The 22,331-nt window shown below is 40.9% G+C and overlaps 3 protein-coding genes, 1 long non-coding RNA gene and 1 pseudogene across 5 annotated transcripts; 3 read left to right on the top strand and 2 right to left on the bottom strand.

The window, feature by feature from the left end:
• Positions 1 to 1,395: 1,395 nt before the first annotated feature.
• Positions 1,396 to 3,968, bottom strand: LOC116933151. The gene is made up of 11 exons (XM_045179340.1): positions 3,807 to 3,968; positions 3,606 to 3,728; positions 3,411 to 3,528; positions 3,076 to 3,215; positions 2,786 to 2,873; positions 2,669 to 2,722; positions 2,418 to 2,593; positions 2,190 to 2,353; positions 1,958 to 2,089; positions 1,748 to 1,884; positions 1,396 to 1,682 (listed from the first exon to the last, which is right to left on the bottom strand). The coding sequence occupies exons 1-11, from the start codon at positions 3,891 to 3,893 to the stop codon at positions 1,576 to 1,578; spliced, it is 1,326 nt and encodes a 441-aa protein (XP_045035275.1). The 5' UTR covers positions 3,894 to 3,968; the 3' UTR covers positions 1,396 to 1,575.
• A 1,801-nt stretch (positions 3,969 to 5,769) lies between these two features.
• Positions 5,770 to 9,008, top strand: LOC116933152 (synaptotagmin-9). 2 transcript variants are annotated; one of them, XM_032941007.2, is made up of 8 exons: positions 5,770 to 5,944; positions 6,007 to 6,120; positions 6,222 to 6,489; positions 6,566 to 6,901; positions 6,991 to 7,296; positions 7,762 to 7,918; positions 8,087 to 8,263; positions 8,394 to 9,008. In XM_032941007.2, the coding sequence occupies exons 3-8, from the start codon at positions 6,283 to 6,285 to the stop codon at positions 8,546 to 8,548; spliced, it is 1,338 nt and encodes a 445-aa protein (XP_032796898.1). In that variant the 5' UTR covers positions 5,770 to 5,944; positions 6,007 to 6,120; positions 6,222 to 6,282; the 3' UTR covers positions 8,549 to 9,008. The 2 variants fall into 2 exon arrangements, with proteins under 2 accessions (XP_032796898.1, XP_032796897.1); XM_032941006.2 differs by having other exon boundaries at positions 5,770 to 5,949.
• On the bottom strand, positions 8,932 to 12,993 carry LOC116933150 (transmembrane protease serine 9). Its single transcript, XM_045179339.1, has 8 exons — positions 12,242 to 12,993; positions 11,984 to 12,116; positions 10,863 to 11,198; positions 10,672 to 10,796; positions 10,330 to 10,598; positions 10,022 to 10,156; positions 9,660 to 9,887; positions 8,932 to 9,547 (listed from the first exon to the last, which is right to left on the bottom strand). Exons 1-8 carry the CDS (start codon positions 12,300 to 12,302, stop codon positions 9,269 to 9,271), a joined length of 1,566 nt encoding a protein of 521 aa, XP_045035274.1. The 5' UTR covers positions 12,303 to 12,993; the 3' UTR covers positions 8,932 to 9,268.
• On the top strand, positions 11,096 to 14,119 carry LOC123476011. Its single transcript, XR_006651580.1, has 2 exons — positions 11,096 to 11,230; positions 11,771 to 14,119. It is a non-coding gene; the product is annotated as an uncharacterized LOC123476011 (long non-coding RNA).
• A 525-nt stretch (positions 14,120 to 14,644) lies between these two features.
• LOC116933148 lies at positions 14,645 to 19,044 on the top strand (annotated as a pseudogene).
• The last annotated feature ends 3,287 nt before the right edge of the window (positions 19,045 to 22,331 follow it).

Here is a 22,331-nt window from a genome sequence, read left to right as displayed (position 1 = left end):
AGGAAAGAAAAAAACAAATGAAACGGCAGCGCTGCAGAAAACTCCACTGTGGAGAGTGTGCACCGGAAATGCATCGCGCTGTGCAAAAAAGTGCATCGCGCTGTGCAAAAATGTGCATCGCGCTGTAGGCTGCCATCGCTCGGAATCACCACGAAACGTCTGTGAGAGCCGTCGCGATGATCGATATCTAGTTGTATTTTGAATAGCAGATTTGGCTAAAATGGTTATTTCTGGCAACGTCGAAGGCTACAAGTAAATTTTCTGTGTGGAAGCACTGACGCCACCATCCCCGTGAAGAATTTCAAACACTTTAAGGAAACCTAGAGACAAAATAAACTGTGGTGGAACTGCACATGAAATGTACACTCGAAGGAATAATTACAGACTCGTCCCAGTGCATTTGTTGTCGGTGCTGTGAACCATGAAATACATCACTCAAGCCGATAACGCGCTTTTTGCGCTCACACTCAGGCCTAGCCGCGTAGAAAGCGCATAGCGCAACCAGACTTAATGACTCTTATTGAAGTTTTTCTGGTGGCAACCAATTTCAATAAACAAAATCACTAGGGTTCTATTGTCGGGCATACATATTTTCTTTTTTAATCTTTAGAGTCTACTGTCGGGTGGTGGGGTTCTACTGTCGGGTATTAAATATTATATTACAATCATTGGAGTTCTATTGTCGGGCGATGGAGTGCTGTTGTCGGACAGAGGAGTTCAATTGTCTGATGCAATTTTTTATTTTTATTTTTTTTAAGAGGGGGGGGGGCTCTAATGCCTATGGAGTTCTACTGTAGGGTTTATTAATAATTTTCAAACCTATTTTTAAAAATTGGGTTCTTACGTCTGTGGAGTTCTACTGTTTTTGGAGTTCTACTGTTTTGGAGTTCTACAGTCAGTATCCCACCTGTCCGAGATGGCAGCTATAGAAAGAACTACAATTTTTGTTTGTTTTTCTTGGTGGAGTTAATCTTTGATTGCCACTACTGTTTGTTACTTTTATCATTGCCAATACCGACAGTTTTTTTCTCCTGTCAGAATAACGTCAGGTTTTGTCTCTGGTCCATCACAGATTTCATAATCATTGTTTTGTTTTGTTGTTTATTTTGTTTAAGTGTTGTTACAAGCCCTGGTGAAATAATTCTGAGGAGAGGGTGCGTATTTAGGCAGCAGGAAGGGAATAGTTGTTCCTTTGTTTTTTCCTTTAAAGAGCTAAATAAATTGGTCTACACCCTTAGGGTCGGCACTTCATTTATTTCTAGCACAATTAGAATTATACCTTTCGATATCGTTACACGACTCCTATAGTAATTAATAGCAATCATAACGTGAAAAGAATAAGAAAGACCAATAGAATAACACCAAATTTATTCGACGAATAACGAATAAAAAATCAATGATTCTTTATTTTTATTCTAAATTTTTATTCGAAAAATTTTATTTTACAATTTATTTTGAGGATAGAGACAAATACGAAGTTTTTTTGTTTGGTTTTTTTAGATTTTCAGTATTCAAGATGTAAATTTACACAGGGTTTCAAAAAAACCTGGCAATAGTCTTGCACTGGATGGGCTTTTAAAGCAAAGGAGCATATGTGAATACATACAGTTTATCAGCAGAATAGCCGGGAGCTACAAAATCGGTATAACCGTCCCCATCCAAATCCCCTACCGCTGGTTTTCCTGGATGATTGAAGAGTCATTTATAATGAACAATTGTAGCCATGCCAAAAGACTAATGTGCTCACCTGCTGTTTGGGCATTTGTATCGATGAGTACGGTTTTTTCATACGGAGAGAAGTCATTGGCCGCCTCTGTTTTTGGTCGTAGAATGTAAATTTTACCGTCATCATCTCCACTAACGAGAATCCACTTGCGGTGATTCCTGAAAGTTTACATATACCCAAATTGATGTTGGGAATTGCTCTCAGTTACACAGCGTACGTGTTAAGTCTCACCTGCCATCAGGGAGAATTTCATTGGCGTAGTCAGCACTAGGATAAAAAGACTGTGGTGTTCCAGGAGACATGGTGTTAGTTCCGTCAGGAATGAAGTTATCAGCGATGATATGGCGAACCCAGGGGCCAGTACTATTTATAACACAGAATTGTTTCAAAATTATGTTTTAGTTAACACTATGGTATTTATCAAACTTTAAATAAATCTGGAACGAAAAAAAAAATATCCTACAAAATATCATCAGGAATTTCGTAAATATAAACACTGCCGGATTTCACTCCGAAACTATCATCAAACGATGTTAGCAGGAAATCAATGCGTCCATCATTATCGAAGTCTTCAAGTAGGAGGTCGAACGTTTGACCTACGGTATCATCAATGATTCTCATTTGAATCTGTAACATAAAGTAAAATTTAAAGCCCTTTTTTTTAAGTGTTTCAATCAGCTAATCAAATAACATTTTCAGGATTATTCCAGCCATTGCTGGCTCCAAGCGGTATGCAGTATAGTGTAGCGCGCTTGTTCCAAAGTTCACCGGCTATGAAGCAGTCAAAAGGAAGGCCAGAAGAATTTAACAATATGTTACGAAAGTGAACATCAGGCCCTTGGTTATAAATGACGTGCTGGGTCCAACCTGCCAAAGATTAGTGCCAATAAGCCAAGTTTCAATATTCCCTACCAACATGAGATATGTGATCGATATTAATACCTGGAACGGCTTGGCCCGGATTTTCCAGCCAAAGAAAATTTTGTTCTTCCACAGCTGTAACAAAATTTATGGTTTTTACCGTTTTTTTTATTTCTTTGAGCCATGAATTTATCTTACTATTGTGGAAACGAGCTGTTACAGCGTCTAAATCACCATCACCGTCCATATCCTTCCAGATAACACGGTGATACGAATAATCCTTAACCTTTAACGATAAAAAAAAAGTATCTTTCACGTTTTCATTTGTGAAGTTTTAAACTTGTATGTTTTAAAGAGACTTTTTAATTTCTTTGGCTTTTAATTCATAGTTTTTGTTTCCTTTTTTGTTTTTTTTGTTTTTTTTTTTGTTTTGTTTTTTTTTTGTTTTATTACATTTTTTTGTTTTTGTTATTGTATTTTTTACTTACATCACTACTAGCGATGTTGATTTCAGTGTCAGCTGGAATAGCTGCATTCATGTTGTATAACTGAAGTTGGCCCTTAGTTTTTCCGGGAACCAAAAATCCAGAAGTCTGAACAATTCCTTCATAGCCATCGACAATAGATTCTGTTTGGATGGGGGAGAAAACGGAACACATTAAGTTGCTTAAAACATCATCTACATACATCCGATTACTTTGTTTAAAGCTACAGTAAATGCAACTAAATGCCTGTTCACAATTCGTAATGACAACTAGAGGCTAGTCATCACATTCATTTAATAAATTTTATCTCCACCATTACGTTATGCATGTCGTCTTACTTGGCAGAAGGTCTGGGTTATTAGGCCAAAGGGCGCTATCCGCTAGAATCTCAATCGGCCAGTTGGTGGTATCATACAAATATCTTCCAGGTGAACGCAAAAAAAGAACTGGATCTGTCTGTTGGTTGATTCAGACAACGACAGTCAGTAACATTGTCATGAATACTTTTGAAATAAGAGAAAAACATTTAATACCTTGAGCTGAAATGGTTTGAAAGTTGACACATAAAGCGTAAATCTGTCAGCATAAGGCAGTGAACTGTCACTTGATTCGTGAATGTCGGCAAAGGCAGGAACTGAAGCGCTAATTTCACCAATCTGCGAGACAAATACCATCCAACTTCCATTGAACAGTTTCTTTATAATAAAACCTTTTTTGAATTTGAATTCACTTACCAGGCGCGGAAGTGTAGTCACTGTTTGGCCATTGATTACACTGCCTAGGCCACTTACGAAAAGCACGGCAACTAGAAAAAACTCCATCGTGACTGCTTTGTGTCAGCGGACACCTAAGGGAACGCTGCAAGAACTTTTATAAGCTATGGGCAGGGTAAGTTATCGATATGCAGTACGCAATGGTTGCTCACATGTTAAAGCACGTGATTTAATAAGTCATCGATAGCAACATCTAGCCGACCCAAATGACTTTTGTTATCACTCAGCGTTATATAAATTTTTTCAGTGATAAAGGTTAACGTGTGACGCAAGGTTTTGGAAGGTTGACAATAGCTCATTCTTGTACACTTGGCCAACGATCGATTTAGATCTTTAGCCAATCGATGAATCTTACACAAAATTTATGGATTTTAAATAAAAATTGCAAACTGTACGCTTTATTTGACAACATGTTTTTGTGAAAATATGTCGATGACAGCAGATTTTTACTCGGTTAACGCCAGAGGGGAATAACAGAGGCCAACAATACTATACCGAGTTACTTTGAGATATTATTTTGACTATTCCAGTTTTACGACAGATTTTGATTGTAATAATTGTGGTTCAGCAGTCTGATACAAATATAATTTTTTTAAATTTTCATTAGATGATCTTATTTCGTAGCGCATTTCTTATAGCGCGTTGAAAGCCAGAAGGAGTAGAATTCAACATCCTGTTGAAGACAAAATAATTTTTGCTAACTCATCATTGCTGTCCAGTTAGCTTTTCTTACAGTAGGTCTATATAAGGCTTCTTTGCGAAAAAATGCGTAATTTTTATTTTACTTGCTACCGACCGTGTAAAAAGCTGAAATCTTGTTAAATCATTAACTATGATGCAATACGTAATACAATTCGGTCCTATAGGACGTAGAGCAGAGCAGTAATTGTAGGGACGTACAACAAACTGGGTGAAATGCGACATGTTACAGTTGAGCAGTTAAGCTACTCCATTTTCCATTTTCCACAAGCAATAAGAAATCTGAACAAGGTGGTTAGGCAAACTGTAGGGCGCCCCGGATTTTAGTAAATCGGGGCCGAGTCCTAAGTGCTTATTTTAAAAAAACCAATCGATTATTTGAAAATTTATTCGATCTAAAAGTCGAATAAGAATAGAATCTGAGGTCGAAAACAATAAGAAGAATGAAAAGAATAAGACTAAATTTATTCGAAGAATCATTCTGTATTCTGTATTCTGATCCGAAATTGAAAGGTTGAGGCCAAGGATTTGTTTGAGGTGTTGCAACCATTGAGCAAAATAACCCAATGATAACGGTTTTCGTTCAAAAATTTCATTTTCTAACGCAATTCAGTTTTTTTTTTAATATTCTGTTTATATAGGTGAAATCGACTTATTGTCCCATTTTTTTGGATCATAATTTATATAATGGATATATAACGGCCTGTCTCCTTTCTTTAATGGGTTTATTGAGCGGAAGCTCCCCCATTCGTTCCTGCGCTTTACCGAATGGTGTCTCACCGTTTCAGTATCATGCCAACCAAGAGAGCCAACTCATCACCACGTTGGTGTGAACGTGATAAAGGCATTGCCTGTGTTCTAGTTGCATCTCTGTCAACCGTAATCACGATGCAGCCGTCAGTGAAAACACACACACCTGCAAGCGATGCGCGTAGTTGGACGATTATGGCACTGCGACCTTGCCATCTCACGCTCAGTCCCGGAACTGATAAAAAACACAAAACAAGTGTGCTCGGTGTCTGCGTTGGAACAACCTTGGATAATTGTATGCTTAAAAAAAATAAATAAATAAAAATAAAATAAATACCGTACTCTACACAATAGCTTCTATATGCAAACTCGAGCTTTATCCTTGAGTGCAATACAGCAGATGGGGAATCATATGGTATGCACGCAATAAGGTTCTTTAAACGAAAGCGAGTCCTTTTCAGTTAGAATGATATTTATTACCTTATTGGGATGCGATGGTGTTGGACGTTCGTTTAGCGCCGCAAAAAAATAAAAAAAAAATACTGGTTGTCTTGTCCAGGATTCCGCCCGTTTTTGTAAATGACCGCTGGTCAATAGAAGTTTTTGACGTCACAGTTTGATCTGAACGCGCATTTGTGGCTCCAGGACGAGTACGGTATTAGTTTCACAGCTGCCTACGTGTCTTTCAATTTTATACCTTTTCCGTGTGAAGTTACTCGTTGCCTCTGTCGCTGACGCAATTCGCCTGTGACACAGAGTTGAACTGGACGTGTCGCTACTGCTTAGGGAAGCATTAACCTGCGACTGGCGAATCTCAAGAAAGAGCGTTAGTTTGCCTTTATCGATTTTGTTTTTCAAATCCGTTGGATAAAGTTCATTCTTTCATCGTTCTGGTAATTTGAGTTTCAATCGTTTTGTGGTTTCCAGACTATCAACTCACGGGCTAGAGTCTACATTCGTAGCTGTCTGTTCTTTCTTCATCTTCATCATGTCCGCTACGGTGTGTTGTCTCTTCTTCTGGTGGCAAAGGAAGACGAACTTCAATAAGCATGAGCAGACAAAAAACAGCTTCACCGCCAAACCGAGATTTAAAATTACCTCCAAAATACCCGTCATCCGCAGTGAGGATATTGTCTCATTCGTTTTACCAGCAACTCATAAAGTGCTGCCACACACAGATCGCAAAATGAAATTGGTTAAGCGTGAATGTTTTCTTTTCATCAACATGTATGATTCTTTTTATTATTATTGTTTTTGTTTGTTTTTTACAGCAAAAGAATCCCGCTAGTGTTGAGTCTCAGTCCAGTTTCACGAAAGAATCTCAACCATTGAACAATGTAGTAACCAGATTCGGTTTTGAGACCAGTTCGGCTACCGATACCGTCTGCCCTCATCGCGTCAACAGCAAATTGTTGGATCCTGCCAATCTAAACTTGAAGCTGTACTCGCGGGATCTTGAAACAAATGAGCTTGTCTACACAAGTCAAGCAAAAATCGGTTTTTCATTGCAATTTAATTCCTCGCGTCAGCTATTAACCCTCAAGATTTTGGGTGCACTCAATCTGCCGACTAGGAGCAAAAATATTGCTCCTGATCCATACGTCAAGGTGATTTTTTTTTAATCCACAGAAATATTCCATTTAATACTTTTAAAGAACAACATTTTTGAACAGTGTTTTCTCTAATTATTTACTAGATTGTAATCCTTCCCGAAAGACAGATCAAATGCATAACTAAGACGCTCAAGTCCAACTGCAATCCACTCTTCAATCAAGTGTTCGAACTGGACATGTCCGGTTCGCCTTTGAATAAAACTGACATTTTGCTGATGGTCCGTGACCGCCCAGAAACGTCCTGCTACGAAAGGTGTGTTTCACGCTCAGTGAGCCTAGGTCAGGCAATTTTCAGCATGGCTGACTTCAATGGAGTGAATCACCGGCGCCAAGTGAGGTGGTGTCTACTGGAGAATACACAAGCTATTTCACCTCATGCAGACATTGTGGTAAGGTGGTCAGCAGTCTACTTTCAAATGATTCATCTATTTCTATAAAGGCATGCGCACACGAACGTTCGTAGACGACGACGTTTCGTGCAATCGCTTGACGAACGTTGGGTTGCTTTCGGTAAACATCATACCGGTAATTGAACAGATGGCTAACTGCATCTGTGTACACGTTTCTGCAACTGCAACAAACCGATAGTTTGAGCAATAGCTTGTTCTTTTATTAATTCAATGGTCTGCAAGCTGTTCCTAAAATAATTCGTCTTATTATCACGATCACGATGTACATCGTTTTATTATATCACTAAACAGAATGATTTTGATGTGATTTGGCGTTTCCGCGCACCTAATTGAAACCTGTAACGTTAAGCAGCTTCGCATGGATTGAAGTTCACTGCTTCTCCAAATAATGTTTTATTTATTTATTTATTTATTTTATTTTTTAACAATAATGTTTCGTTACAGAATGCGGAATCAGTGCCCAAGGCCGAAATGCAAATTTCACTTTTGTATCGAGTTTGGTCGGATGAGACAAAACTTATTAACCACGGACGGATTATATTGGAACTGTTGCAAATTCGTCCAACATCGTTCATTCCAAACAACCAAGACAAAGAGAAAGGTGAGAAATAAAAGCTGTTTTTTTCTTTCAGATTGTACGTATAAAGAATTGTGGGAAGAGTTCCAAGTTCGCTGTAATAAGTGCATTGGTGAGAAACTTTCCAAACCTTCCAAAACTTGCCGTTTTTTTTTTTTTTTTTTTTTTTTTTTTGTTTTTTTCTTTGTCTAGTTACGATTAAGGTATTGCTGTACGAACGTGGATATTTGACGTCTTCGCGAAGGACTAACAGCATCCGGAGGGACGAGGCCACGGCCGCGTTATGCCAGAAGTTTGTCTTCGCCCTTCAGCCTAAAATGCTGCATGAGGCTTCCTGCCAAATCGTCCTTGTCACCAAATCCGCAATAGGTAATCCTATTTGGATATCACACAAGTCGTTCTCTCATGTTTTTTCGTCCAAAAACGAGCGACTTAAAGGATTGTCTAGTTATTTATTAAACTTTTATTTCTTTTCTTTTTTTTTAATTATTTTTTTAAGGAACAAAGAGAACATTGGGACGCATCACCTTGGGTCATCGTCATTTCTTTTCTACCTGGGCAAGTAGTACAGCCCTTACAACTGGGATTGATCACTGGCACGACATGGCACACCGACCCGGAGTTTCAGTGGAACGCTGGCATTCGATAATATAACGATGGAAATACGAAGCTACTACGCAAACTGTATCATTCAGATACGGGAAATGGAACTTCATCCTAACAAGCTGCTTAGGAAACGATTGCAAAGCTACAAGTTATTTATGAAGGGCAGCGTAGTGCTGAATTCCTTTTTTTTTTCTCTTTTTCTGTTATTATGTTTGACAATACTTGAATCTTTCAGTTTTTCGCGAAAAGCATGCGCACGTATCACAGTTTTACAGCAGGGACGAAGAGGGACCTATTGAGTAGTTGGTAGCGTTTGTAAGAAGCCAGATAAACCGTTACACGTTTTCGCATGTAGGCTACTGCGCAATTGAAGCAGGAAATCGGCTTCAAATGACTCGATTCCTCAGATTCTTTTAGCTTCTTATTATTGATTCTCTTCGTTAACTTGATGTATTATACGGAGTTAGTTGTCACATGGCGAGTCAAATATAATGTTTTTAAAAATCTATAAATATGTGTTCATTTGTTGGAGCAGCACAAAATAAAGACAAACAAAAAGACAAAAAAAACGAGAAAAAAACTAGAAACAAAAAAAAACAAAACAAAAATAAACAAAACAAACCGAATAAGACAAGAAGCCAAAAAAATGAAATAAAATAAACAAAAAGACGAGTTTCAATGCAAGACGATCTCGGAGCCAGCGCGTTCGCTCGGCCAAAGACACGGGAAGACGATTGTACGGCGTAGGCAACGATTCTACGTAAACCGTTAGATCCCTCCATTTAGGTCGATGACTCGCTGTATCCAACTGACGTAATTTGGCACTTTGGTGTAGATGCCGAACTTGCCACGCTTGCCACAGCCTTCCCCGAAACTTGTGATACCGAAGATAGTCCACCGGTCACCTACAGAGCAGAGAAGTGGCCCACCTGAGTCACCGGCGCACGAGTCGATCCGCCCTTTGCGATAGCCCGCGCAGAACATGTTGTCCGTAATGAAATAATCCTCGTAAACTTCACGACAGGCCGAAGTTTTTACTATAGGAACCTGGGAAAAGCGAGAAAGAAAAAATATATATATTTTTTTTTCAAAGTAAATACATTGAAGAGCATTTTTGCCGGCATTGAATTCGAATTTGGTGGCTTCCTCCGCCTGTTACCTCGGCCTCGTGCAGGACTTCAGTGCCGAAAACGTGTGAACTTCTTTCTTTGCCCCAACCGATGATGGTACATTTTTGTGTGATTGGCAACGACTGGCCAGGTTGAGGCAAACAAGCCAGTCTCATGCCCTGGTGACCCAGCTTAATGGCCTCAGGAAGCCGTAGCAAGGCTACATCATTGTCCACCGTCTCTGGATCGTAATCCGGATGCACGAATACCTCTTCCACCTGAAAGACAAAAGTAAAATTTCAGTATTTTAAAACATTACTACGCATCCCATATCGATTAACTTTGATTGGCACGGCAGCTAAGATTTAAAAATATAATAATAATAAAATAAAAAAAAAAAAAAAAAACTAACCTGGAAATCCATTTCGGTACCATCATGTTCTACCAGATCATATTCTCCTATGCGGACGTTGAGTCTCTTCCGGAGGCAATGGGCAGCCGTCAGCACCCAACGGGCTCCGATCAAAGTACCTCCACAAAACGCCTCCTAGTATGAAAAAAAAATAATAATAATAAAATAAAACAAAATAATAATGTGTTGTTACGAAAAAGGGCATCAAAAAAAAAAAAAAAAAAAAAAAGAATGACTCAACTTTAAAAAAAAAAAAGGAAAAAGGAAAAAAAAAAAAAAAAAAGACTAGGGATGACGAAACGCCTTACCTTAAAACGATTGAGAATAGCCACTTGCCACGGCCACCTGCCTGGCGTTGCTTCCCTACCGCCGATAATGCGCAGCTGCAAATTATAGGACAGGTTGCTGACGCCGCTACTTCCGACACCTCCATTGCCACTCGCCGAAACGCCGCATTCCGGTTGAGTTTCAACTTCCGATTCGTCTTTGGTTTTCTTCTGACCTTTAGCATTGCTAGAATTGGCGCTGCCATTGCCATTGCTCTTCTCTGCCACTGCCACCGGACTGTGCTCATATCCTAACAAACGATAACGCGGTGTGTCAATACATTTTATCGCTGGACGACATCACGCGACTAAATGTGGACTCACTGTCGTCATCTTTGGTGTACCGTGATCGGCCGCTGTACCATTTTTCGCAGTCGGTTCCCTCCGTGTAGCAGTAGGCTTCTTCGTGAAGCACAGTGTTGCCACAGACCACTTGAAAGCGGCACGTCCTATCTCGCAGAGGTTTGCCATTTTTGAATCGATTGTTTTGAACTGATGCCAGACTTTTGGCTTACCTGTAACGTGTTGTGGTGCAAGCTTTGGTGCATGTCGACCATCGACTCCATGAAGAATAGAAAATGGAATTGAGACTAAGCAGCACGCGTACGTCGGATTGCTGCTGGTTTTGGGTGGATGAGGCGGACGACGACGTGGTGGTGGTTGGCTGCTTGAGACTCTCCCGTTTCGGTGGAAGAACAACATGGAAGGCCCTACCACCGCGCTTGCAGCGCCCCTTGCGGCACGTGCGCTCCTGCTTCAGCACGTGTTGCTGGATGCATCGCTTTAGCGCTTCAGAATCTGTCGATGGAATGCACTTGCGCTGGCGATTTTGGCGACACCGTTTGTTGCACCTGATCGCACGAGAAAAAAATCAAGTGCTGGGGTTTGTATTGTTATCTTGATCAACTGCTAAGCTCATCTTTTTTCTTGTTTTTTATTTTTTTATTTATCGTCTTTATAGCGTATGTGGCCATGACGGTATTTGATGGTCGCATAGTACATCATTTTTTGTATTGTCTTATTAAAGCGAGACTCTTCTTGTTCAAACCCGGAAATCCATCTTTTTCCCTTTAGCGTTTAGCAAGGTTGAGATAATTAATTATTATTTTTTTTTTTTTTAAATCGGGATGTGCCGGCTGAAACGGACGTTGTCTTTTTGACGTGTATGGCCTTGCGTATTGAAAACAACAGCAAAAGGGATAAAAAAAAAAAAGGAGGAAAGCAGGAATACCATGTAACAGTAGACCGAACAGTACAAAACTATAGTTAACTGACAAAATAGCGCTATGATTTGGGATCCTTTCAAATTCTGTTATCCTTAATGTCTGGCACGATGATTCACGACGTTTGTTTTATTGTTGTTGTTTGTTTTGTTTTTTTGTTTTTTTTTTTGTTTTTTTGTTGTTTTTTTCCCCATTCATAGTAAGGTGTTTCAACCGAGCTCATAAATCAACGTGACGGCACCGTCGGTTATCGTTTTTGTCCACCCAGTCAAGCACCTATAGAACCAGATGCACCTTCACACCAGACCTAACCCGACAACGGTTAGTTCACGATAAATGTAAGCACTTCGTGTCCAGAGAAATCGAATTGCAAATTGTGAACGCCAAATAAATACTTCGCCGATGCAACTTACTTGGACCAGGGTGACCAAGGAGATAATTCTTCGCTGGGGGTCGAACTAACTTTGGTTGCATTGTTGTTATGACTGCCATTAATATTCCTGTTCCTGTTGGCGATGGTCGTCCCGTTCTGCTCAAGGAGACTGGCTGGTAAGAGACAAATCGAAATTGACCGGTTAAAAGGCGAGGACGACAGTGCGGAAGGGTTGAAGGCGAAGGCGTAAGTTGACACGTCTTTCACGCTTGGCAGCCGAATAATGTGCAGTACGTACCTTCAACTCTTTTGTTGCGATGGTGATTGCGGTGCTGATGCTGGCGAAGTGGTTTCGCCATCTGGACACCCGAGCCGTTGGCCGTTGCGGGATGACTGATGGCGGTCGGTTTTCTCTTCCATTCGGTGCTGTTCTGTTGGACGTAACAAACGACAAGACCATACAAATTTATACAGTACCCAGAGCACAGACGCAAATTGCAGAATGATCAAATGCGATGATAAATCATCGATGAAATTTTAGACAGTGAGTGTGGTCGCATAGACTGCAATCACGGTGACTGACATTTCTTTGATTCCCACCAAATTGGTGACACAGAGCAACCGTGTTCCTGATGGACATGGATTATTCAAACCATATATTTTTCACGCAACTGAACTAGAATAGGAGCTCTAACACATAATAGCTTCTCGTGCACTGCAATTTCACTTTCAGTGCCGTTATAGCAGATGTTTCACGTGGGCGAAGATGAAATTTCAGCATCAGCATCGGTTTTCGTCCTCAACTCTTAAGTCTATTTGCTGTTTTTATAATTATGACAGCTGAAGGTGGAGTACGCGAAGAACGTGTGTATCGATGACGGTACAAATGAGAGAGCTTTCATGCTCCTGCGTCAGCACAATATGCTCACAATAGGTCCACTTTCATTTTGAATCCCGCTGAGCCAGCGAAGAAACGAGGCCATTAGAAGGCTAAAAACCAAGTGTAGTACATTAAAGAAAATTCGTTTTCCTCACACAGGCACGATCATGGGGTCGTGCCTGTGTTTATTTGGTTGAATTTTATTGTGGATCAAACTCTCGAGTAACATTATTGCTCAGAAACTTGAGTTGTTGCTCTTTGTCGGCCTGCGATGAGTGGGGGCTAGCCTCTACATGAAGGCAAAAGAGACACATCGGCTGTGATGGGTGCACATTCACCGCTATTCTGTATGGGAAATTGCCCCCTTATGTATTCATATTTTATTTGACATGACTATTTGGTTTCTTTAAGTCATGTTCTTCGGTTTACGGGAAGCTGGACAAAAGGGCAAACGATACCTGTAACTTCTTTTACCTCTGACCTTTCGAATACCAGCTCGTTTTTGTATTATTATTATTATTATTTTTTTTTTACTTTTTATTTTTTGTGAAGAAAATAGATCGTCAACTTAGTCCTATTTGACTACTTCATTTTTACCAGTGCGACTTGTTGCTGCATCTTGTGACTCCAATCGATCGCCTACGGAAATGTTTCATCGAAACAGTTGAATGGTAGCCACGACACTGGGACTCGAGATGTCCTTTCCTTTGTAAAACTGGTGCAGGACGAAAGACAAAGTCTTTTCCCTTTTTCTTTTTTAAAAAATCATAATTACAGCCATTACAATTTTTACATCCCACTTTTGCTAGTGTAGCGGAGACCGGGGCTACTTGGCTCACTTTTTTTTTAGAAGCTTCCCATCACTGTTAAAAAAGTCATTCGTTTTTCGAACGAAAAAACCTTCGAATTGTCAACAACCCAGATCGAAGGTTAATAACCTTCGAAAACTGAATTAGTTTACACGTTTCGATTTACGCCAAACGAAACTTTCATTTTTCGAAGTATTTAAACCTTCGAAAAATGCACAGCGGTTGTAGAGTACCTAGACTTAAATGCGAAAAACAAGTCTTTGGTGAGGTTTGAACACTGTACCTCAACATCAACAGTCACCCGCTCTGCCCACTAATCTACTTATTGTTATTAACAAAATTATTATTTTGCTATGTATATTGGGGATTCGAATAAGGACTTAGAAATTTTTTTTTTGTTTCCTCACAAAAATGTGAGGTAATTGAGAAATGTGAGTGTGTAAGGTAATGTAGGCGACGGGAAATTGAAATAAAAGTATGAAAGCACTTGCTTTTCTATAAAATACTTCAATGAAAAGTTTTTGTTTTCAAATAAGTATATAAATAAAAATAAAGTACGTTGACTTATGGCACTTTATTTTTTTTCAGTAATTAATTTCTTTAAAAATACTTATCTAAAAACTTTACTATTTTTTTAAGTATGTTCAATGGGATAAGTATAATCATTTTAGTTTAAGTATGGTAAAAACGAATAAAAGTATGTTATTTTCTTATTTCAGTACGCTAAAATCCCGTTATACCGTCGATATTAGACAGTAGTTTGAGAATCGAAGGTTTTAAACATTCAAATAACGAAAAGGTTTCTTACGTTCGAATTTCGCAGTGTATTTTATACGTTTTTCAATTTTCTAAACCTCCTACAAATTTTCGAAGGTTAAAAACCTTCGAAAAATAAAACCCTTTTTAACAGTGTATGCCTAAACTTTTCATATAATTGAGACAAATTTATATTTAAAATATCAATAAACATCTCATCTATAAAATTGCTTCAGACAAGAAATACGGAAAATAACGCGATCATGATGGAAAAAATGTTTTATTGGGACACCCCTAAATGGGTGACTTACCCTATCCCGGGGACAGGTTGCCCATGCCAACGGGGCAAGTTGCTCCAATTTATTTCATAGGCCACTAGCACGCGAAACACACATGTAGTCGTCGGCATTTTCTGCACATGTTTCACATGACCATAGAGAGCAGATTCCAGTGCATTGTATCCAACCAACACTGCTGGAATAATGCATGGCATGAAGATCGTTTTCATTCTCCGGGCCTTAGGTACGACTTAGATTGGCGTCGCGAAGACGAGGAGAGGCAGCGCTTTATTTAGAACGGCTTCGGCTCGAGCAAGAAGAATTAAGCCGACGGGCCGCCACGGAAATGGTTCGTTCGAGTGCATCTTCAGTGCCCCTGGTTCAAGATCCACCGCCTAGTGCTCCTTCTCAGCTACCAGGCCAAGAGATTCCACAGGAACCCACTCTACAGCCAGACGGGGGCCTGATGTTACGTTCGATGATGAAGTTACTCCCTGTCCTTCGATTTCTTCGTCCCTTTGCAACGAAATTTCAGGCTATTTTACGTCAGGCATTACTACAGCGCAATTGAAGTCGATTTCGGCCGAGTTTCCTCTTTCTTTTGAGGAAGGCGGCTTCTCGTTGAAGCCTCCCAGGATGGACAACTATCTGCTGCGCCGAGCTAAGACAAAATCTATGCTTAAGGAAGTCCAGAATAAAGATGAGGCGCTAACAAAAATCCAACTTAAAAATTATGGACATCGCTCCCCCACTCATAGAACTGGCTGTGCGGGTGAGAAGTTTTAGTGACAGTCAAACGGAGAATCCGTCGCCGATGGAAGCAAGAATTAGGCGCACAGTGGAAGCATCCCTGCAGCAGTGGGGTCGTGCGTACGCCAATATCACTAAGTTGAGACGTGAAGCATACCTGAAGAAAGTTGAGCCTCACTTGGAGTTTCTTCTGGAGGAAAAGAGCGCATTCGCGGAGGGCAAGGAGGCTCGAGAGCTCTTGTTCACCGACGTTTTTCTGTCACGCAAACTTAAGGAAGCGCAGAATGAGGCGGACAGAGCTGTTGCAGCCTCGGATCCCGCTTCTCTCGCGAGAAGCAGGAGGAAACCGGGTTTCCGTCCAGACCGCCACGGTCAGACTGCTGGTCCATCTTATGAGAGCCGACGCAGCGAGGGCTTCCGCGATATCAGATTCCAGGGAAAGAGAAATGGATTTCAGAAACCCAAAAATAATTTCAGCAACGACAGGAGGTATGTGCCGAGGTTGTCAATTATTAATTCCCCTTCTCTGCCCGTCATCTCCCCACCTCCAAGCGTTGGTGGACGTTTTCGGTTGTTTGCGTCTGCTTGGGCTTCTATCACCGACGATCCTTGGGTCTTAGATACAGTTTCGAATGGCTTGGATATTGACTTTATTTCAGTCCCGGTTCAGACCGTCCTGCCGAGAGATATTAGTATGTCAGTTGAGATGGCGGCTGTTTGTATGGCCGGGCTTAGAAAAAGGGGGATTCGTTTGGTAATCTATTTGTACGACCTTTTGTTTTTTAGCAGCACGAGGCAGGGCGCTCTTTCCGATCTATCGGTGGCCATTTCCTTGCTTGAGAGTTTGGGTTTTATAATTAATTGGGCGAAATCGTTCGCTATCCCGACCCAATTTATTGAGTATCTGGGAATTGTGGTTAACTCGATTGATATGTCCTTTGCGCTCCCGGAAAGGAGAGTCATTTTGGTCCGGGATGTGTGTAAAAAGGCCCTGGAGGCCAACACGGTGTCGTTGCGCATTATCGCTTCTATTTTGGGGAATTTTAATTGGGCGATCCCGACTATTCCTTTCGCCCAGTCTCATTATCGGAGTATGCAACGCTTTTATATCAGTGAGTCTAAAAAAGCGCAGGGAAATTTATCGGTTCGTCGAGTCTTGCCACTAGCCGCTAGAGTTGATCTCGAGTGGTGGCTGGCAAATTTAGATTCTGTTAACGGGAAAAAATTTTTCCCGAAAGTTTCGGATGTGGAGATATGTTCCGACGCTTCATTATCAGGCTGGGGCTCAGTTTGCAATGGCGTCACGGCGCGGGGCCCTTGGACGTGGTCGGATTCGGCGAGACAGATCAATGAGCTGGAACTCTTAGGCGCTCTGTTTTCTCTTGAGACTTTCCTGGGTGATGCCCGGGAGCTCTCAGTGCGATTGTATCTCGACAACACTACCGCCGTGTGCTACATTAATAAAAATGGAGGAACGCGTTCCTTGGCGTTATCGACAACAGCCGTTCGCTTAACCGAATTTTGCGAGTCCCGCCGCTTATCGGTGGAGGCAGTTCACTTGGCTGGGGTCCTAAACGTGGTGGCCGATAGAGAATCCCGTTCAGAATGTGATTCAAGCGATTGGATGTTGTGCCGAAATACATTTGATCGCATCAACGGTACATTCCCGTCGCGAACGGATTTGTTTAGCTTAGCATGGAACGCGCAGTTGCCAAATTTCTTCTCTTGGGGCCCCCAACCGGGCTCTGCGGGTGTCAATGCGTTCGCTCGCAATTAGAAGGGGTTATCGGGCTATGCCTTCCCTCCCTTTGTCCTTATTTTCAAATGTCTTGAAAAAATTTCCAGGGAAAGGGCTAACATTGTTCTGGTTTGCCCAGTGTGGCCGACTCAACCGTGGTTTTCGGTTCTCCTGGAGCTAGTTTGTGACGTTCCTCTTATACTGAAGCCGACGGCGTCTCTACTAGTCTCTCCGCTCGGGATTCCCCATCCACTTCTGTCGACAGGATCGCTCCGGCTAGCCGCCTGGAAATTATCCAGAAATCCTTCCATTTGCAAGGATTTTCGAAGCCGTTGGTCAACATTCTCGCTCCGTCGGCCACTCACGCAGCTTACGGGTCCGGCTTGGAGAAGTTGGGCTGATTGGTGCCTTCGAAGGAGTGAGAATCCCTTGTCGCCTCCCTTAGGTTTTGTTTTGGAAGTTTTGGCCTCGCTTCATACGGAAGAAAAGGCCTATAGCACCATTAATGTATATCGTTCCATGCTGTCCAGCACCCTTCCGCACATTGACAACCGCCCGATAGGTCAGCACCCTCTAGTGAAAAGTTTGATGAGTGGCTGTTACAACATTAATCCGCCTAAGCCGAAGTATAATTCCATTTGGGACCCGGAGCTAGTGGTTCGTTTCGTGTCAGTGCTAGGCGAAAATTCTCGGTTGTCTATTAAAAACCTAACCCTCAAAACAGTTACTCTTATTGCGTTGGCGTCCCTTTTACGTGTTTCGGAGATGGCGGCCATCTCCACTGATTCTTTAGTTTTTTCTGATTCCAGCGTAAAATTTTCCCTTTTTAAGCCTAGAAAGGCTCAACACAACGGGGCTCTGCAAGTGTTGTTTATTTCCCGCCTACAGGAGAAGTTATGTTACCCGGTATGTGCTCTCGAATCCTATATCGAACGTACAGGGAACAACCGAGCCGTCTCGGCACCCTCTCATGTTTTTATCGCGTTAATCTCTCCATTCCGTGAAGTTTCGTCCAACACGATCAGCAGTTGGATTAAGTGTTTCATTGGATCCGCCGGAGTTGACACGTCGGTGTTCAGTGCGCATTCAACTAGGGGTGCAGCGGTTTCAAAAGCCGCGACCTCAGGTCTCTCTATCGACGCAATTCTACGCGCGGGCTGTTGGGCGGCCGAATCGACCTTTAGTAGATTCTACAGAAGAGAATCAGTCTCATCAGTGGCTGCGGCTGTGTTAAATAACTCGGTCTAAGCGCATCACGCTTTGCAGTCACCCTTAGGGTCTCCTCCCCCCTCCCTCCCGCGATCATTTTTTGTGTGATGCTGGTTGTTGTATTTCTTATTGTTTTGTTTACTGCCGAGTCCAGGTTTCAGTTCAGAAAGACAAATAACGCAGGTGGAAGGAAGAACGGGCAGAGCTAGTACGGGCCTTAAAAGTTTCAGTCCAACGTCACAAGATCTGGCCGTCCGTCATCTCAAAAAGTCTTCGCTTGGGTTTTTTCCTGGTTTCCAGGTTTTTTCCTCCCGGGCCCTTTATGTTCACGTTTGTTTTCATCCGGCAGACTTTCCGGTTCTTTTGTTTTTTTTTCTCCCTCCGCCTTTATGTTCGGCCAACGCCGTTTTAGTTACCTTTATGTTTTGTTTCCCATTCGTTAAATGTATGAAGTATTGGGGGCGTTGTCCGGTGCGGGGTAGTTTTTTGTTCTTTGTTATGAGCTAAATCCCTAAAAAAATTGTGTCTACACCGTTAGGGTCTCACTTCTCATTTCTCGTGTAATTCCGATTACTCTGCCGATCGCTACGCGATCCTCTAGCAGTGTATCGTATTTGGGTATTAAAATAAAATTATTTTAAAATAAAATACTTAAAATACGTATTTTATTCGGTATTTGTATTTGGGCTGTTTCTTATTTAAAGTATTTGTATTTGTATTGGTCGTTTACGCTGAAAGTGAATAAAATACAAATACAAATACAAAATACTTTTTTTTTAAGATTTGAAGTTTGTAAATTGGCAACAGTGTATGAATCGAAAGTAACTTCATTTTGACAGGGTTATTGCACCTGCAAAACGTTTTGCAATAGCTTTTTCTAGTTTCAAAACTTTCAATTGCATTTTTCGTCGTCTGTTTGTCTCGTGTGTGTTTTCATTAAACCACAAGTTTCTTTAACTTATATCTCTATTTCTCTACAAATCGGATGGTTTTTTATTACTGTGCGTTCTGAAGAACTTGTATAATATCCACGGTAAGTGTTTAAGTTTTATGAACATTCTTAAAATACGTAATGGCATAAACTAATAACTTGGCATATCCTCTGATTCAGTGACAAGAATGTCGGCAAGACAGAACCTTGGACAGACAGTTAAAAATAAAGGAGTAAGAGGCAAATAAGAATGGAGCAGTTGGACATCCTACGTTGCGCGAAAAGCGAATCCACTGTTAGGTACAACAGTGAGGTAAAACATAGTTATAGAGAAGAAAACAATATTTTAAAAGTGAAATGGTTGGTTTTCCCATAAGACGCTGTAGACAGCGTATCACAGATTGGACACAAATTTGATTTTCGCATTTGCGGAGAATGCGCAACGTAGGTTGTCCAACTGCTCCATAAAGGAAAAAAGTATTTTGTATTTGTATTTGTATTTGTATTTTATTTTATTTGGTATTTGAGGTTTTGGGAGAAAAAATGTATTTTGAAGGACGAGTATTTTAAAATATAGTATTTGTATTTTTAAAATACTCGTTTTTTTTCAAATACGAAACACTGTCCTCTAGTAATCAACAATTAAGGGTTTCTTGGTAGTAAGGAAGGTCATTCTCTGGAAAGAGCAAGAATGACCTTGTGTAAAAAGCATAGAAGTTATAACCAATAATCTCATGACAATCTGTTCTCACACAGGATCGAACTTTTTTTTTTATTATTCATTTTCCTTTCTTATTACATTACGCTTTTTTAGGGGCAGTTGAATTGAAATGATCTTGCAATTATTGACAAACCAAAATAAAAACAAGCTTAAAACTTTTTGGGTTCAGACGATATTTTAGAATGTAAACAATGAATGTAAAAAAATGATATATGATGACAAATTTAAACTGAATTAATTTCTAACAGAAAAAAGGATAAAATAACAAAGTAAAAAAAAATCCAATAGAACAAAACAAAGACAACTATTACATAATTATTTCATGAGGAGGGGGCAAAATGGAGACCCATAAATTCTCCACTTCCACTTCTGTAGGAACTTGGTTACGACTCCTTTCCTCCCACGTAGCGTAGATGTAGGCAGCCACGAGTTTAAAGATGGTTCGTTAGTGTCTTATTGGCCCGATGTCAACACGGATGAAGTTTTCTGGAGGACTTTTGCAACCATGACGACGTACTGTTCCCTCCAACCAGCTCCAAAATTGGTTTCGAAGTGGACATTAGATGACTAGACGATCATCGGTTTCTGGAAACTGATGACAAAGTTGGTAATTCTCGTCGGCGAGGGAATCAAACCGATGGCATCTAGTTATTTTTGGTAGAAGTTGCTGGTTGAAGAGAAACATTGTTTCCTCGATGTTGGCAGATAAGGCTGCAATCTTTCTCCATATATTCGACCAGTCCAAGTCGGTCCTCAGGATCTCTATCTTCCTCGGACTTCTCATCTCCTGGATCCAATGACGATAGGTTTTCCCATGAATCATTGGTTTACCCTGCGCCATGATACAGATCCTTGATCTGATGCAGGGGTTCCAGAAGGTAAGATGGTCTCTTGATGACTGCCGCTTGCTTGTTTCGGTTGTAGAGCTGAAGGATGTTGCGGAGAGGAAAGGATAACCAGAAGCAGAGCAGAGAACTTTCTGCTGGGCTATCAGGACTTTATATATGGGACAAAGGAATTGGGAACGATACAACAAAGTGGTGTTGTTCATTCCCAATCCTCCCTGGCTGACAGGACGGTAAACCACTGACTTCTGAGGACTTTCTATCCACCCTATCCAAACAAAAGTCATGACAGCCGACAAGATTCGATCAGCTATTTGGTCACTGCATTGGAGAATTTGGGCTGTGTAAACAGTTCTGGAGAGAGCCGTCGGCTTGAGAAAACTCACTCTCTGATAGAGAGTGAATCGACGAGAGGCATTCTCTCACACAAAAACCCGCAAATGACCAAATGCATGATTCCAGACCCTGTCAGATGTCTCTGCAATAGACGAAAAACTTTAATTCCTAGTAATGGCAAAATATCGGCTGACTTTAACCATGGCAAAGGCCAGTGTACCCGATTTCACTACCTCCCGAGTCCAAGGGCTTTTGTTTTCTGTTTATTCATCCTTGACTTAGTCCATTGACAGAAAAATTCCAAAACCCTTCCAGCAATTATTAAGTAATTGTCAAATTGTGACGATCCGCCTACTAAATCAAATTTTAACGGTAAAATTTAACATGTTGCTTTTATTGCCCGTATCTCATAGCCGTTGCCCTGTTTTTTACCCCAACTATGTTGCTCCAAATGACCCACTTTCAATTTTTATTACTCTAACGGTAAAACCAGCCGTCTTCCACCTGACCTTATATTTTTGGACACGCCTGATTTCATTTGACTTTAAATTCGACTCTTTGTTTCACCGTATATAAGACGAAAACTTCACTTGAGTCGGCATTCGGCAGTCGGAAGTCAGCAGTTGGCAAGTAGGAGGCCAGTGAAAGACCAGTCCATCAGTCTGTAGATTTTTTTTCCATTTTTAAAAGTTTCCTTGTTCAGCTTTCCGTTCTAAAGCAAAAAGTTTTGCATTCTGGTTTTCCCATTTTGGAGTTTCACAATTAGTCGATTCCAGTTATGACAGGCTTTCTGTTTTTCGGCCGATAATTCGTCTTCTTTTTCTTGTGAAAGTACAGGGGAGGTGATTGCTCTCATGATAAAACAATTGTCCTCTTCTTACTCTTGCGCAATTAGTATTGAATTTCTTGACAGACAGTCTGCATTGCCATTCGTTTTTCAACTGCGATACACAATAGTTATGTCGTACTCCTGAAGGGACAAGCTCCAGCATGCCAGACGGCATGCAAGATCTATTTTGCTCATTAACAAACATAGAGCTTGATGATCGGTGACCAGTTTTTTTTTGCAGCCACACACAAAATATTGGAACTTGGAGAGACACCACACTAGTGCAAGACCATCTCTTTCAGTAAT

The sequence above is a fragment of the Daphnia magna genome, linkage group LG9 (genome assembly GCF_020631705.1).
Source record: "Daphnia magna isolate NIES linkage group LG9, ASM2063170v1.1, whole genome shotgun sequence".
NCBI classification, from domain to species: domain Eukaryota; kingdom Metazoa; phylum Arthropoda; class Branchiopoda; order Diplostraca; family Daphniidae; genus Daphnia; species Daphnia magna.
Note: the sequence above shows the minus strand (reverse complement) of the source record. Positions and strands in the feature narration are given on the sequence as shown.